General features: G+C 47.5%; 6 protein-coding genes across 6 annotated transcripts; 4 read left to right on the forward strand and 2 right to left on the reverse strand.

Moving 5' to 3' along the window:
* Positions 1 to 26: 26 nt before the first annotated feature.
* Positions 27 to 1,374, reverse strand: LOC117899212 (high affinity copper uptake protein 1). Its single transcript, XM_034809085.1, has 2 exons — positions 1,166 to 1,374; positions 27 to 653 (listed from the first exon to the last, which is right to left on the reverse strand). The coding sequence occupies exons 1-2, from the start codon at positions 1,241 to 1,243 to the stop codon at positions 201 to 203; spliced, it is 531 nt and encodes a 176-aa protein (XP_034664976.1). The 5' UTR covers positions 1,244 to 1,374; the 3' UTR covers positions 27 to 200.
* Positions 1,375 to 3,077: 1,703 nt separating this feature from the next.
* On the forward strand, positions 3,078 to 4,686 carry LOC117899203 (4-hydroxybenzoate polyprenyltransferase, mitochondrial). Its single transcript, XM_034809075.1, has 2 exons — positions 3,078 to 4,105; positions 4,163 to 4,686. Exons 1-2 carry the CDS (start codon positions 3,125 to 3,127, stop codon positions 4,367 to 4,369), a joined length of 1,188 nt encoding a protein of 395 aa, XP_034664966.1. The 5' UTR covers positions 3,078 to 3,124; the 3' UTR covers positions 4,370 to 4,686.
* On the reverse strand, positions 4,651 to 6,240 carry LOC117899202 (eukaryotic initiation factor 4A-III). Its single transcript, XM_034809074.1, has 3 exons — positions 6,013 to 6,240; positions 5,383 to 5,941; positions 4,651 to 5,320 (listed from the first exon to the last, which is right to left on the reverse strand). Exons 1-3 carry the CDS (start codon positions 6,143 to 6,145, stop codon positions 4,813 to 4,815), a joined length of 1,200 nt encoding a protein of 399 aa, XP_034664965.1. The 5' UTR covers positions 6,146 to 6,240; the 3' UTR covers positions 4,651 to 4,812.
* A 1,480-nt stretch (positions 6,241 to 7,720) lies between these two features.
* On the forward strand, positions 7,721 to 8,638 carry LOC117899210. The gene is made up of 2 exons (XM_034809082.1): positions 7,721 to 7,865; positions 7,929 to 8,638. The coding sequence occupies exons 1-2, from the start codon at positions 7,782 to 7,784 to the stop codon at positions 8,616 to 8,618; spliced, it is 774 nt and encodes a 257-aa protein (XP_034664973.1). The 5' UTR covers positions 7,721 to 7,781; the 3' UTR covers positions 8,619 to 8,638.
* Positions 8,639 to 9,684: 1,046 nt separating this feature from the next.
* Positions 9,685 to 10,719, forward strand: LOC117899208. The gene has a single exon (XM_034809080.1). It carries the CDS (start codon positions 9,723 to 9,725, stop codon positions 10,713 to 10,715), a length of 993 nt encoding a protein of 330 aa, XP_034664971.1. The 5' UTR covers positions 9,685 to 9,722; the 3' UTR covers positions 10,716 to 10,719.
* Positions 10,720 to 11,197: 478 nt separating this feature from the next.
* On the forward strand, positions 11,198 to 12,359 carry LOC117899209 (THO complex subunit 3). Its single transcript, XM_034809081.1, has 3 exons — positions 11,198 to 11,359; positions 11,419 to 11,953; positions 12,006 to 12,359. The coding sequence occupies exons 1-3, from the start codon at positions 11,270 to 11,272 to the stop codon at positions 12,356 to 12,358; spliced, it is 978 nt and encodes a 325-aa protein (XP_034664972.1). The 5' UTR covers positions 11,198 to 11,269; the 3' UTR covers position 12,359.
* The last annotated feature ends 1,116 nt before the right edge of the window (positions 12,360 to 13,475 follow it).

Raw genomic sequence — 13,475 nt, forward strand, 5'->3', positions numbered from 1 at the left:
TAATATTAATAATTAAACCAAGTGTAACTATCGAATAAAATTGTATTTTTAGACAATTTCTGTAATTACTTTGCGGTAATGCCTTGGGGACGGGACGGGGCTAACTGCTGCATATGTACATCTAATCCTAATAACATCAAAGAACACGGATATGATGATCCAATCCTGTCATCCTTCACGGCCACACCGTTGCCCACCGCCTAGGGACAGCACTCGCTCTCGTCGGGTGTCTTCTTGTTCCAGCCAAAGAAGAAGTAGCCAATGCCCAGGCCCAGCACGACAGCGAGGCAGAGCCAGTAGTTGAATGTCATGAAGATCAGCATGAGCAGGTAGGATATAACGATCTGCAGCAGATTCAGCAGCGACTGGATAATGTGCGAGGAGTCCAGCAAGCGTTGCCCGTAGCTCAACTCCCTGGGCTCGGCCAAGGGTGTGTCCGAACCGCTCGGATTGTCGCTCTTCCGACGCTGCTCGTCGGCCAGGCGTTCCGCCTCCTTGCGGGCCACGCGGCGCGCCAGATGCTGGCGGAGGAACTTCAGCGCCTCGTACAGAAAGGAAACAACAAAGATGGCTATGGCGGAGAGCACGAACTCTGTCACCGTCGCAGCCACCCAGCCACGCCATAAAATGCGTTCGCAGTGTCCGGCATGGAACTGTTCAGAGAGAAGAGAGGGAGAGAAAGAGAGCACAGGGTGAGCTTGAGGGTTAGTAAGGTACAACAGGTACAGGTACAGGGTGTGCCAAGCAGCAACGCTGAACAGCAACTTTGTTTGTAATATATTTTGACATGATATCGGGAAATACATATTCCCTATCTATGACCTACTAAACTAATCTAATGGTGTTGACGACCCAATATAACACCCTGTTTAGCGTGTATTTTGTTATGCTTCTTATTGCTTGCAGAGAGTAACTAAATGAGAGCTGGAGAGCAACAAGCGAGAGAGCAAAGCGAGCGGAGAGCACACCGCCATATGTACAGTTTACATACGAAAGTGCGCGAGTGTGAGCGAGAGAGTAAATAGATAATTTAACTTGTCAGATCTCTCCGCTCTCGTCGCTAAATCCCATACGGCGAAACTGGAAATTCCGTCAATTATATTATCACTCTCTCCCTTAATACGTAAACATTTACATATGAAATCAAACAGATTGTGTAACTTACCACCATGATCATGGGGCAGGACTTGGCTGCGCTAGTGGAATCGTCAGTTTCATGGTCGTGATTGTGATCCATATCCATCTTGTTTATTTGGATAATAATAATTAATACAAAGCGCAATGTGGGGGGAAAAGCCGAAAGCTGCTAACGCTGGACAGGTTATAGTGATAACCGCAACACACTTGTTCGTGAGCTGAGAGCGAAGCGGCGACTGTTGCCCCCCGATGGTCGTGAGTTGTTTTTTAAAGAAAAATCGACCCTAATCCCCGTCGAGACGATAGGCAAGTGCGCTTATCACTGAGAAATGGGAAATTTACGTTATCAACGGCTAGCGGGCAGCAGGTTGCAAGCGGAGATATCACCAGCCCACCTAGAGGGTCTTTACACTGAGCAAGAGTAATGGCTAGGTATGTATGTGAGATATGTATGTAAACATAAATAAGAGGTAAAGATATTAAACGCAAAGAAGGATTATAATCTGTGATGCATCTTTGCAAATTTCAACAAGATAAAGTGGGGGGACCTCAAACATTATTACATCTATTAATCTTTGACTAATTGTCATCTTAACAGATCAAGGTCATTCATTTTCCAGTACCTTCTCACCATATAAACCGTGCCAAATAATATGATTTATGGAGCGAGTCCAGTACCAAAGGTTGTGGAATATTCTTAAGTGCAGAATTATTTATTGCAATTAAGATTATCAATTGTTTTGTTGGCTAACAAATTGTTGCTCCAGTTCAATGTGTTTCAACTTTTGGCGTTCTTTTTCTTCTCTTTGAACTTTATGGTGTTTGGCTGATACGTGCACGCACCTACCTACATCTGTACATATTGAACATTGGCAGTAAGCAACTGGCCGGAGCGATAGCAACCGTCGGGCGGCGATTTTGCCGTTTGTCTGCCTTAGGCCCACTTGGCTTTCAAAGAGTTTTATTTCTAACTGGTGTCGAATGCCTCCGGTTGGATCGATGGCCGTGTGCAAATATTCTACGACCGTGCGCAAAAACTACGGACATTCTTGAGGCCGTGTGCTAATTTCGAAAAACTCGTGCCGTGTGCATAAGCTGAAGAAATTAAACGATATTGCAGAGGGGTAAATGGTTCCGTAATTGGTTAAAGTGCCAAGCTTTTCATTACGTTCCATGGATGGGGAAATACTTGTTTTCATAACAGTTAGGAGACTTTACATTTTCCACGGCAAAGATAAATTAAATCCAGTTGATATATGGTTTATAGCTAAATAGAAATCACCTTTTTCTGGGAATAAATCGGAATTTGCACAAATCTAATGCCAACCTTGCATTTAAAATAACTGCCAGCGACAGCCGTGCTACCAGATGCAGAAAAACTAACTTTTTTATTCGATGTGGCAATACTACCATTATCAATGGGTTAAGTTAGTTTATTTTTATTCTGAACCTTAGTTTGTAAGCAATAAAATAAAAGAAAGCCATGAAAACTAGACAATCCTGTGGAGAATAGATTGATGTATTGGATAAAAGTATAGCTGCAAAGGTGAGAGACTTCGCTTGCTAGCAATTCTCAACAGACTATCAAAGTCAAGGAATATGATTTCCGATCAACAAAAACGAACGTTAGCCCATTGTCGACACGAGGGGTTTTAATTGTACCCACCAATTTTATCCAACTGCAAGAATTTTAGCACAGCTCATGTGAAATATATCTTGGCTTTATATTTTTGTAAGTATAAAGAAAGGTTATATCTTTAAGACAAATTAGTAAAAACAGTGTTATTTTCAGCGATTGAACTCAAGCTGTTCACCTGTTTAAATAGAGGGGGGTTCAGTGGGTTAAGTGTATAATATAATTCAATTTTGACTACATTCTTGCCATTTTAGATGTGAGTTTTTGCCTAAACGCCGATGCTTATTGTGTAATTTAATATTGGGATCGTTACAGTAGGATAGCCCGCCGCTCCAAGGACGCTGAATTTCAATGTTTGCGCTACGACATCTGCTGAAGGGCAGAAAGCATTTCCCATATTATGCGGCGACAACAACAAAGAGCATGCTGCCAATGCCAGCTGTGCCGGCGCGTGTTCTGATTGGACTCCACACAGACAGCGATTACCGCAACGGGAGGCTACCGCACGTCCAGGAGCTTTGTTGCCGCAAGATGACCACGCTGCCCTCATCCAAGAAGCCGGCAACGCTGCTTGAAGAGCTGGCTGCAGCTACGAAACCATATGCCCAGCTGATGAGGATTAATCGACCCATCGGCACCTACTTGCTGTTCTGGCCCTGTGCGTGGAGCATAGCGTTGAGCGCAGATGCTGGTTGCTGGCCGGACCTTACCATGCTGGGCTTGTTTGGAACGGGAGCATTGATTATGCGTGGTGCCGGCTGCACCATTAACGATCTCTGGGACAAAGACATCGACGCCAAGGTGGAGCGAACGCGGACACGGCCGCTTGCGTCCGGGCAAATTAGTCAGTTCGATGCCATTGTCTTTCTCTCCGCTCAGCTAAGTCTGGGACTGCTGGTTCTTGTCCAGCTCAACTGGCAGTCAATTCTGCTGGGCGCCAGCTCCCTGGGACTGGTGATCACGTATCCGCTGATGAAGCGGGTGACCTACTGGCCCCAGCTGGTTCTTGGCATGGCCTTCAATTGGGGCGCTCTGCTGGGCTGGTGTGCCACCCAAGGCAGCGTCAACCTGGCCGCATGTCTACCGCTCTACCTGTCTGGTGTGTGCTGGACCATTGTCTACGACACAATCTACGCCCATCAGGATAAGCTTGATGACTTGCAAATCGGCGTCAAGTCCACTGCTCTGCGTTTCGGCGAGAACACCAAAGTTTGGCTGTCCGGTTTCACCGCAGCCATGCTGACGGGTCTCTCGGCCTCCGGCTGGGCCTGCGACCAAACGCTGCCCTACTATGCAGCTGTTGGAGTTGTTGGCGCTCATCTTGTGCAGCAGGTGGGTAGCTCGGAACTCCAATTGGTAGATTTCCACAATAATTTGCTTGTTTTACAGATTTACTCCCTCAACATTGACAATCCCACGGACTGTGCCAAGAAATTCTTATCGAATCATCAGGTGGGACTCATTCTGTTTCTTGGAATCGTTCTTGGAACACTACTGAAAGCGGACGACACTAAAAGGCAGCCGCAACCAGCACTAGCATCGCCAGCAGCCAGCTCCTTTGTTTCGCTAACTCAGAAGCCAGAGATCATAAGCTGAACCAGTCCCAATTGAATGTTTTACGCGCGCTTGCTGTTCGCCTTGGACCAAAGTCTATAGTTAGCTAATTAGTTTTTCTTTTTGTACATAGGCATGTAGGACTTCTTTATTTGTAGTTTAGTTTCTTCGGGAAGATTAGGTTAAGCATAAGCAAATGATTGTAAAATACCTCGCGGCATGGTAATGGCTATGACCATTCATTTTAAGTGCACTCCACCAAGGTAAAGTATCAACTCCCCCTCTCCGCACCACCCCGAACCCATGTCTCAACCACAAACTGGTTTCTGTATTAAATTCTTACGTGTTATTTATTATTATACAGATTTTGGTTGTCTTCAAATCATTCAAGTGTACTCCACTCCATTTGTTGTTAATGCTAAGAAAAGATGCGCTGCGTTTCGTTACATCAAAAAATACATTGACAGAAATGTATCCATTGTGTGTTAGATCAAGTCGGCCACGTTCATGGGCATCTCGTCGATTTGTGTGGAGTAGTATTGCTCAATGTCGCGCAAAATGCGAATATCGTCGGATTTGACAAAGTTAATGGCGACACCCTTGCGTCCAAAGCGACCCGATCGGCCAATGCGATGAATGTACAGCTCACGGTTGTTGGGCAAGTCGTAGTTGATGACCAGGGACACTTGCTGCACGTCAATGCCGCGCGCCCACACATCTGTGGTGATAAGAACACGCGACTGGCCGGCACGGAACTCCTTCATGATCTCATCACGCTCCTTCTGCGGCATGTCGCCGTGCATGGAGCTGACCGTGAAATTAGCCTCGCGCATCTTCTCCGTCAGCCAGTCCACCTTGCGCTTGGTATTGCAGAAGATGACAGCCTGGGTGATGGTTAACGTATCGTACAGATCGCAGAGCGTGTCGAACTTCCACTCCTCCCGCTCGACAGCCACGAAGAACTGTTTGATGCCTTCCAGGGTCAACTCATCGCTGTAATAAAATGCAAAACGAGTTAAAGGTTTGCTGGGTGCATCCAAATGCATTCTGCTTACCGCTTGACCAGTATGCGAATGGGATCTGTCATGAACTTTGACGTCATTTCAAGGATTTCATGGGGCAATGTGGCTGAGATGAGCACCACCTGCGTTGCTGGTGGCAAATACCGGTAAACATCATAGATTTGTTCCTTGAAACCTTTGTTCAGCATCTCATCGGCTTCGTCCAGCACCAGCATCTTGATGGCTCTGGTGCGCAGCACACGCCGCTTGATCATGTCGAACACACGTCCCGGCGTGCCGCTCACAATGTGCTGGCCGTAGTCCAGTTTGCGTATGTCCTCGCCCAGATTTGTACCGCCAATGCACACGTGACACTGCACATTCATCATATCGCCCAGGGCCAGTATCACCTTCTGGATTTGTACAGCCAACTCGCGGGTGGGCGACAGGCACAGCACTTGTGTCTCACGCAAAGTGGTGTCCAGACTCTGCAGAATGGATATGGAGAATGTGGCTGTTTTGCCTGTACCCGACTGAGCCTGGGCAATCACATCGCGTCCCTTCACAATGGGCTTGATGCTACGCTGCTGAATGGCCGATGGCTTCTCAAAACCTACACATTTAATAGTTAAATGTTAATAACTGTATCGGGTACATGACAGCGTGAGTATACACACAACTTACCGTACGCATAGATGCCGCGTAGCAGCTCCTCCTTTAGATTCATGGCATTGAAAGTGGGGATTACCTCCACATCTTCGCTGGTCTCGAACTCAACGTTCGAGAGATCTTCGGCCTGGGCATTCTTGCGCGCCATTCTTGCTCTGTTTTATATATTATTTGCTCACTTTTTCTAAAAAGTTGGTCGTTTTCAATATTTTTCTACTTTCACACAACGCGGTTAGGGATGGTCGATCAAATATACCGCGATATACCGCATACCCTCAAAAATATACCAAAATATACCTTCTCATTTAAAAAATATACTATAAATATACTGTACACTTAATTCATATTCCTCGATTTTGATGTTCTATTTAAAATTACCAGCTTGCAAAGGCTTTTAACACTGAAACAACATTTTTATCCGATTGAAGAATTATTTTTTCTTATAAAAATTCTCTATTTTATTGGATTGTATACCTTATGACCTTATATTTTATTTCATTTAAGTCACCCCTTTGGAAACAAGGGAGCTTGGTTTTCAGTATGTAAATGTCTGTACCATGTAGAGATGTATGTTAACAAATGTATGTAATTTATGTGTTGGTGCGTTTACTTGCTAAATGCGATGGATCGAAAATTTGGTTTGATGTTTTAATTTTGTTTTGGGTGGTGGGGGTTTGTGGCCGGACCCTTGGGGGTTGCAAAACAAATAAATATACAAATAATAACTATTGTTTTAATTGTAAGATTGTATGCAGATTTTATTTCTGTTTTATATGTTTTAAATTGCATGGTTAGTGGCACCAGGCTGCTGGTGCGCCGTTTAAATGGCCCTCATAGAAATCTCCATACAATGCAAGTTATTTATTATTTCCAATTGACCATGCCCAGAGTATCCACCTAACAAAATATAAACATTATTGTTCTTAAAATCAACGCAATAAGATAGTGTTTGTGTTTAGTTTCAGACTGCAGATCTCTCTCAAAGTGTCGAAATGTGTTGTGTGGAGTCCACTCGCTTTTGCGCCTGCTTGGCGGCACAGTTTGCCTTCTTGGCACTGTCCCTGGTACACTTGAGATCAGCCTGCAGCTCATCCAGGTTCTTTTTCAGGTACTCCACTCGTCGCTTGGCAGCTTCTTCAAGTTTCCGCTTCTCCATTACCTCCCGTTTGGCATTTTCTGACACGCTGCGAATTTTCTCACAGCTAACTTGGAACTCCCCATACAGACTTTTCAGATTTGCGACGATTTTCTGGTTTGTGTTTCGCACCCGCTTGACCATCTTTGCGGTGTTGGAGCTGCTGGCAGCCGCCTTCTTCATCTTCTCACGGAACTTCTTGATCTCACTAAAACTGCTCTCGAGAGCGTCCAGCAGCTGCTTATTGCCAGCGAGCAGCGTTTCGGCAGCCTTGGATGGATCCATGGACACGGTCGTATTTCCGGACTTCTGCGTGGCACATCCCGTTGGCTCATCCTTGGCGCCCTTTGCCTTCGCTGTCGTTTTCGGGGCAATCAAGGCTTTCAAGTTTCCGGGCTTGTGGCGCTCATCGCATTGCTTGACTGTCATGGAAGTGGTCGCCACAATGAAGCTCGCCACGAACAACGCAACAAAGACCTTGCAACGCATTGCGAACTAACAAACAAATCTCAACTGGCACAAATATCAACTGACACAAATCTCCAGGTCACATCAACAGAATAACAAAACAGTCAAAAGTGTCAGAAGTTTTAGTTCTAAATTTTCAATCCCCGAATTGAGAATATATTTTATAGAAATAAAATACAAAATGCTGTTCGAGCATATTATTCGAACTTTGTTGGTGTTTGTGGCCATTGCTTGGGCTCTCAGTGATGCCCAGCAGCTGGAAGAGGTACGTATGATGGAGAAAACATTCCCCAAAGTCCAAGATTTACCAAGTTCCTTCCTCCCACAGACTTACAATGATTTTTCCCGCCTGGTGCATGATGATTCCGAGGGAGGTTGTTCGCAGAGCAATTGCCACATCAATATGGCTGGTGGTGGCAAACAGAAGGCCACCAACATAGCCCAGAAGGCCGCAAAGGAGGCCAAAGATGCCTCCGATGCCCAGGTGTCGGCCGCCGAGGCTGCTGCCCGACATGTGAAGCAACAATTGGCCGACAAGGCCTTCGCTGCAGCGAACGCTGCAGAAGCAGCTCTTGCTGGGAAGCTGCAAATCGTCGAGCAGCTGGAATCAGAGGTACGTGAGGGCGAGGTGGTCGTCCAGGAAGAGGCCTCCGGACTGCAGACCACCCAAAGCACAGCAGCGGCTGCCGCCCAGGCCGCAAGCATGGCCGGTACCCAAGTTAAGACAATCACCGATGCCGTCAAGAATGCCCACGCCAATGTGGCCAACTCGGAGCAGGTGTCCAACGGCGCTCAGCAGGAGCTGGCCGAGAAGCAGCAGCTAGTGGAGACGGCCAAGAAGCGCGTGGAGATGCTGCTGAAGCAGCTGGATTGCGCCAAGAAGGACTTCAATAGCACCAAGAAGCTGGCCGAGAAGGCAGCCTGTGCTGCCCAGGAGGCCAGAACACGTGCCTCCCGGGAGCGTCGCCGGGTGGAGATGCTCGACAAGTTAATGCGTCGCTATAGACGCGGTTACTAAGCCCAAGACAATTTGTGTTTATTTTTTAATAAATATTTGTTTGCTTCCGATTCCGAGACTCCACGCTGCTCCGCGAGGAAGCAACACGGGCGGACACGGGCGTCGATCGTCTGCGCCATGCGATTTGCGAGCTTGCTGCCTCGGAGCGGAGCAGACTCGTGGCAATTAGAGGCTCTTCTATAATTACTCATGCGGCAGTGCCTGTTGCAGAGGCTGTGGCTGGGGCTGTAAATTATCCAATCCTCCAGCATGGTAGCATTGACCCAGCCCCATTGTTGGTGTTTAGTGTGGAATCAATTGGCGCTGCCGGGGCCAACTCAAAGAAAACGGACCACCGTCTAACGGGTTTGCACTTTCATCGCGACAGCGGCACACACAGCGAAAAGAGTTTTGTTTATAAATACATGACGCCTGCACAGGTCTGCTGGCAATCGTCGAGAGGTCTCCAACGGATTTACAAAAGACATCGAAGCTCATTGCATTCCCAAAGCCGAAAGTAAAAGCGTTTTGTCCAGCACACCGAACCTGTCCATCGACTTTGCGGGACCGAGACCGAGACCGAGACCTTGTGGTGGGAGCTCTGTCGTCAACTGGCATTAGATACGGTTTGCCCACGCTCCAGTCAGGACGTGTGTTGTCAGCGGTTGATTATCTGTCAAATAGTGAGTGATTCGTGTCCAGTTTTGTGCCAGCAGTGATGCCGATGGTTAGCTGGTCCTGGCCTTAAAAGCAAACTGGTTCTTCTGTGGAACATACGATAAGCGGCCTGAACTGGGTGTGACACACAAACTGTTTGCCGGCCATCATCCTAGACCATAGAAAGTGCACTCCAAACGTTGTTAGCTAACATCAATTGGCAGTCATAGAACCGGTTACATTTGCCTCCATTGAAAATCCCAGTAATAAATTCGAGTATCCGTACCCCTGTGCAGTGATCCCGAGGCTTCCGCTTGGGCAATTTCTTTTTTAGATTGCATAATTTTCAATGATGCCTTCGGCCATGCAGCTGCTGCTCCTGACAATGCTCTTGGGTAAGCGTCGTGCTTCCCTATGCAAATTTCATGTCGCCTGTAAGCATTTCCTTTTCCCAATTAAGCAGCAGCCATGCCAGCACTGGGACTGGGACTGGGACGCAAGGTGAAGCGGAAGGACGCTCACTACCGTCTAAATGTGCCGCCGCCACCTCAGCCGCAGGGCCAGAGTCACGTTCACCAGGGGCAACAGAGCCACCAGAGTCACCAGCAACAGCAAGCCTCTCAGATAGACCACGAAGTGCCGCCTTATTCATTCGAAGCCATTAACCACGACGAGTTTGAGCCAGCCCCAGGTCCGCATCTGAATGGACAGCAGCACTCGCAGCATTACGAAAATTCCGACTACACTGTACACAACCTGCAAGGCGGCGGCGGTGGCGGTGGCGGATATCTGGTGGATAATGGACTGCGCAGCATTGCCAAGGGATCGGCGGATACAGCCAACTCGGCAGTGGCCAGTCAGAATGCGGCCGGGAAGCAGGCATCGTACGTGGCCAAGAGTACTCTGGCCCAGGCAGCGGCACAGGCAGCCGGCACAGCCGTCGCTGTGCTCAAGGGCAAGGAGGTGCTCCTGCACCGACTGGAGGATCAGAGCGTGGAGGCGCACAAGGCATTGGAGAACGAGCTGACGCAGCTGCAGCAGGCCAAGCGATCGGCGAAGGCTGCTCAATATGCGGCCCAGCAGGCCATCAACCATGTGAGCGTCCTCACGGCGGCACTGAACAATGCCCAATCCGCATCGGAGCTCGCCCAAAAGTCCGCGTCCGAGGCAGCCGCTGAATTGGCCTCCCAAATCGATATGGTGGCGCAGGCCAAGACCAAACTGGAGCAAGCCGAGTCGCACGCCTACGCTGCCCGCTTGGACTATGAGGAGACTCGCGATTCGGCGGAGAAGGCCACGCTGTCCGCGCAGGAGGCGCAGATCAATGCCAACGATGCTGCTGTGCACGCCAATGTGGAGCTAAGTGAAGCGGTTTACATTCATGATAAAAGCGATCGCAATGTGGTTGAACCGGCACCGGCATCGGCCCCGTCCCTGGCTCGACGTCGTAGACGACCGTAATACACTTCCATTCCAAATTTGTTTGTTATATATAAGCTTCAAGTTGTACTTATTTATTTCTTTTGCATATATTGATTCTAAGTCTATGTTTTTTTATGTTGTTAATAAATAAAAGTTGTGGGAGCACCTTTGAAAATTAAATTTTAATATTTACCTATGGAAATAGGGTATACAAATACCCATACAAGCAACCACTTGTCAAATACGTAGCAATCCATTCCCACTCACGTAACGTTTTAACCTTATGTTGCAATCAATTAAATAAGAAAATAAATTAAATTCAGCCAATCTTGTGGAGAATTAAATAGTGATTTGAGTAAAACTACAATTTTAAAGCTGGAAGTCCTAACTAGCTGGTAATATTAAACAGAAGATCAAAGTCGAGGAAAATGATTTTAGATTTACGGTATATTTACAGTATATTTTGAAAATTAATGTGTCTGTAGGTATATTTTATCGATAATTTAGCAGTCACCCTGGTGCCGGCATTTATTTACAAATATTTACAAGTAATTTAGAAAAACTGAAAAAAACAATTGAATTAGCTGCAAAATATGAGCCGCCAAGAGCCGACATTTGAGGACCTAAGGTCGTACTTCCGTAGTCACAGTAAAATACGAGAGCAGCGGGCGCATACGTCCAAGGTAAGTGGCCAGTCGGATAATTTAGAGATTTCCACGAAATAGATGTCTGATGGCCACAGGTTCACTCGGTTTGCTGGAATGCTGATGGGCGCCACTTGGCATCGGGCTCCTTTGACAAGACGGTGGCGGTGTACACCTTGGATCGCGATCGCCTCATTAAGGGCAGCATCTACCGGGGTCACACAGCGTCCGTGGATCAGTTGTGTTGGCACAAAACCAATCCGGATCAGTTTGCCACTGCGAGCGGCGACAAGACCGTGCGCGTCTGGGACATACGCGCGGGGAAGTGTGCTTCAGTGACCAACACCAAGGGCGAGAACATAAACATAGCGTGGTCCCCGGACGGCAAGACCATTGCTGTGGGCAACAAGGAAGACCTCATCACATTCATAGACACGCGGACGAACAAGATACGCGTCGAAGAGCCCTTCAGCTGTGAAGTAAATGAGATATCATGGAACAATACAAACGATTTGTTCTTCCTCACCAACGGCATGGGCTGCATCAACGTTCTGAGCTATCCCAGTCTGGAGCACCAACTGACGCTCAAGGGTCATCCGGCCAACTGCATTTGCATCGAATTCGGGCCCACAGGTAGGCGAAAGCCTTGCGTATACCTTGGCATTTTCTAATTCTTTCCTTTTAGGTAAATATTTTGCCACTGGTTCGGCCGATGCCCAGGTCTCGCTTTGGGACGCCAACGAACTGGCCTGCCTGCGTATGATTAGCCGCCTGGAATGGCCGGTGCGCACCATTTCGTTTAGCCACGACGAACGGCTGATAGCCTCTGCCAGCGAGGATCTGCTCATTGACGTTGCCTTCACGGAAACGGGCGAACGTGTCACCGACATTCATGTGGAGGCCTCCACATTCACGGTGGCCTGGCATCCGAAGCAGTACCTCTTGGCCTATGCCTGCGACGAGAAGGATGTCGAGCGTCGTCGCGATGCTGGCAATGTCAAAATATACGGCTTTCCCGAGCAAACCCAGGGCCAGTAAAGAGTTTTGTGTATTATTCAATCATCTAATAGAGAGCCTTCGCTATGCACTCGAAATTATAAACTTTGAACTTCACAAAGTCACGTAGTACCCTGTGGCAGGCAAGTGGATTATCAATTTCGAAGCTCAACTTCCGCACGTGTGTGATTAAATTGAGCTGCATCGGCATCTACTTGCAAGTCAAGTGCTACTTTTTATCATCCCACAGACAGGCTGCCTGCCAGTTCGGTTTTTATTGCATTAAAGGAGCTTCGCTGCACTCCGGACTCCACGCTGATGTAAGCCCGGCTGTCTGCCAGCTTTAAATTGCAGTTCTTGCCAGGCATCAATCATCAAGGGAGAAGAGGAGAAACTCTTACTTTTACTATCAACTTGTAGGAGTACTTGGGCTGGGTTCAGATTATGCACCCTGCCCTTAGAGCTGTTTACGGTTATGGCTTCTTCAATTTTAAGCTATTAATCAGTGGCAACACTTTGGGTCTGCCGTGAGTGCCTGAGAACGAGAATGCAACTGCTTGCAGGACAACTCTTAGTGGGCCAAAAGGTCGATGTCACTCTGCTGCAGTTGTTTGCACAGGCTGGCTTATAAATTGGGCTCCATTAGCCACAAAACTTTAGGGAGAGGCCAGAGACACGAGTGGGGTGATGCAATTGTTATTAGTTTGCTTTCTGTTGCTATTTCTTGTGCTCACTCTTGAACTAAAAGTATCTGCGCGAGATGTACAAGTGGCGCACAAACAGAAGAGGACACCCCACACGTCAATGCCGCGTCGATTACTGAGTACAGTCCCAGTCCCTGATTGTGATTGCATTCTGCCACGCTCCATGCACCACCAAGTGCATCAATATTTGCTCTTCTAAAAGTTTGCGATAAATTTTGGATTGGATTTCCGCTTTCCTGGCACTCTGGGGTCTGCCCTCGATACCCCAAGTACTTAAATCGTTCTTAATTATTATTAATTGACTTTTTTCTATAACAGCGTTCTCATTTAGTAGCAAAATATTGTAGTTCTGGGTCAACGAACGGGTGTGGTTCATTAGATCAACAAATCTTAATATCCTCTCAACATTGGCAGGTGGTTTCGGTTTTGTGGAGCGCCCCTGGTTTGGAGTGGTT

The sequence above is a fragment of the Drosophila subobscura genome, chromosome O (genome assembly GCF_008121235.1).
Source record: "Drosophila subobscura isolate 14011-0131.10 chromosome O, UCBerk_Dsub_1.0, whole genome shotgun sequence".
Taxonomy (NCBI): domain Eukaryota; kingdom Metazoa; phylum Arthropoda; class Insecta; order Diptera; family Drosophilidae; genus Drosophila; species Drosophila subobscura.

Coding starts and splice junctions, on each gene's coding strand:
- LOC117899212 (XM_034809085.1), bottom strand. CDS start 1,243: ATGGATATGGATCACAATCACGACCATGAAACTGACGATTCCACTAGC. Junction 654..1,165: donor CCTGCCCCATGATCATGGTG/GTAAGTTACACA, acceptor CTCTCTGAACAG/TTCCATGCCGGACACTGCGA.
- LOC117899203 (XM_034809075.1), top strand. CDS start 3,125: ATGTTTGCGCTACGACATCTGCTGAAGGGCAGAAAGCATTTCCCATAT. Junction 4,106..4,162: donor GCGCTCATCTTGTGCAGCAG/GTGGGTAGCTCG, acceptor CTTGTTTTACAG/ATTTACTCCCTCAACATTGA.
- LOC117899202 (XM_034809074.1), bottom strand. CDS start 6,145: ATGGCGCGCAAGAATGCCCAGGCCGAAGATCTCTCGAACGTTGAGTTC. Junction 5,942..6,012: donor ACGCGGCATCTATGCGTACG/GTAAGTTGTGTG, acceptor TTAAATGTGTAG/GTTTTGAGAAGCCATCGGCC. Junction 5,321..5,382: donor ATTCGCATACTGGTCAAGCG/GTAAGCAGAATG, acceptor ATTTTATTACAG/CGATGAGTTGACCCTGGAAG.
- LOC117899210 (XM_034809082.1), top strand. CDS start 7,782: ATGCTGTTCGAGCATATTATTCGAACTTTGTTGGTGTTTGTGGCCATT. Junction 7,866..7,928: donor ATGCCCAGCAGCTGGAAGAG/GTACGTATGATG, acceptor TTCCTCCCACAG/ACTTACAATGATTTTTCCCG.
- LOC117899208 (XM_034809080.1), top strand. CDS start 9,723: ATGCCAGCACTGGGACTGGGACTGGGACGCAAGGTGAAGCGGAAGGAC.
- LOC117899209 (XM_034809081.1), top strand. CDS start 11,270: ATGAGCCGCCAAGAGCCGACATTTGAGGACCTAAGGTCGTACTTCCGT. Junction 11,360..11,418: donor AGCGGGCGCATACGTCCAAG/GTAAGTGGCCAG, acceptor TGATGGCCACAG/GTTCACTCGGTTTGCTGGAA. Junction 11,954..12,005: donor CATCGAATTCGGGCCCACAG/GTAGGCGAAAGC, acceptor CTTTCCTTTTAG/GTAAATATTTTGCCACTGGT.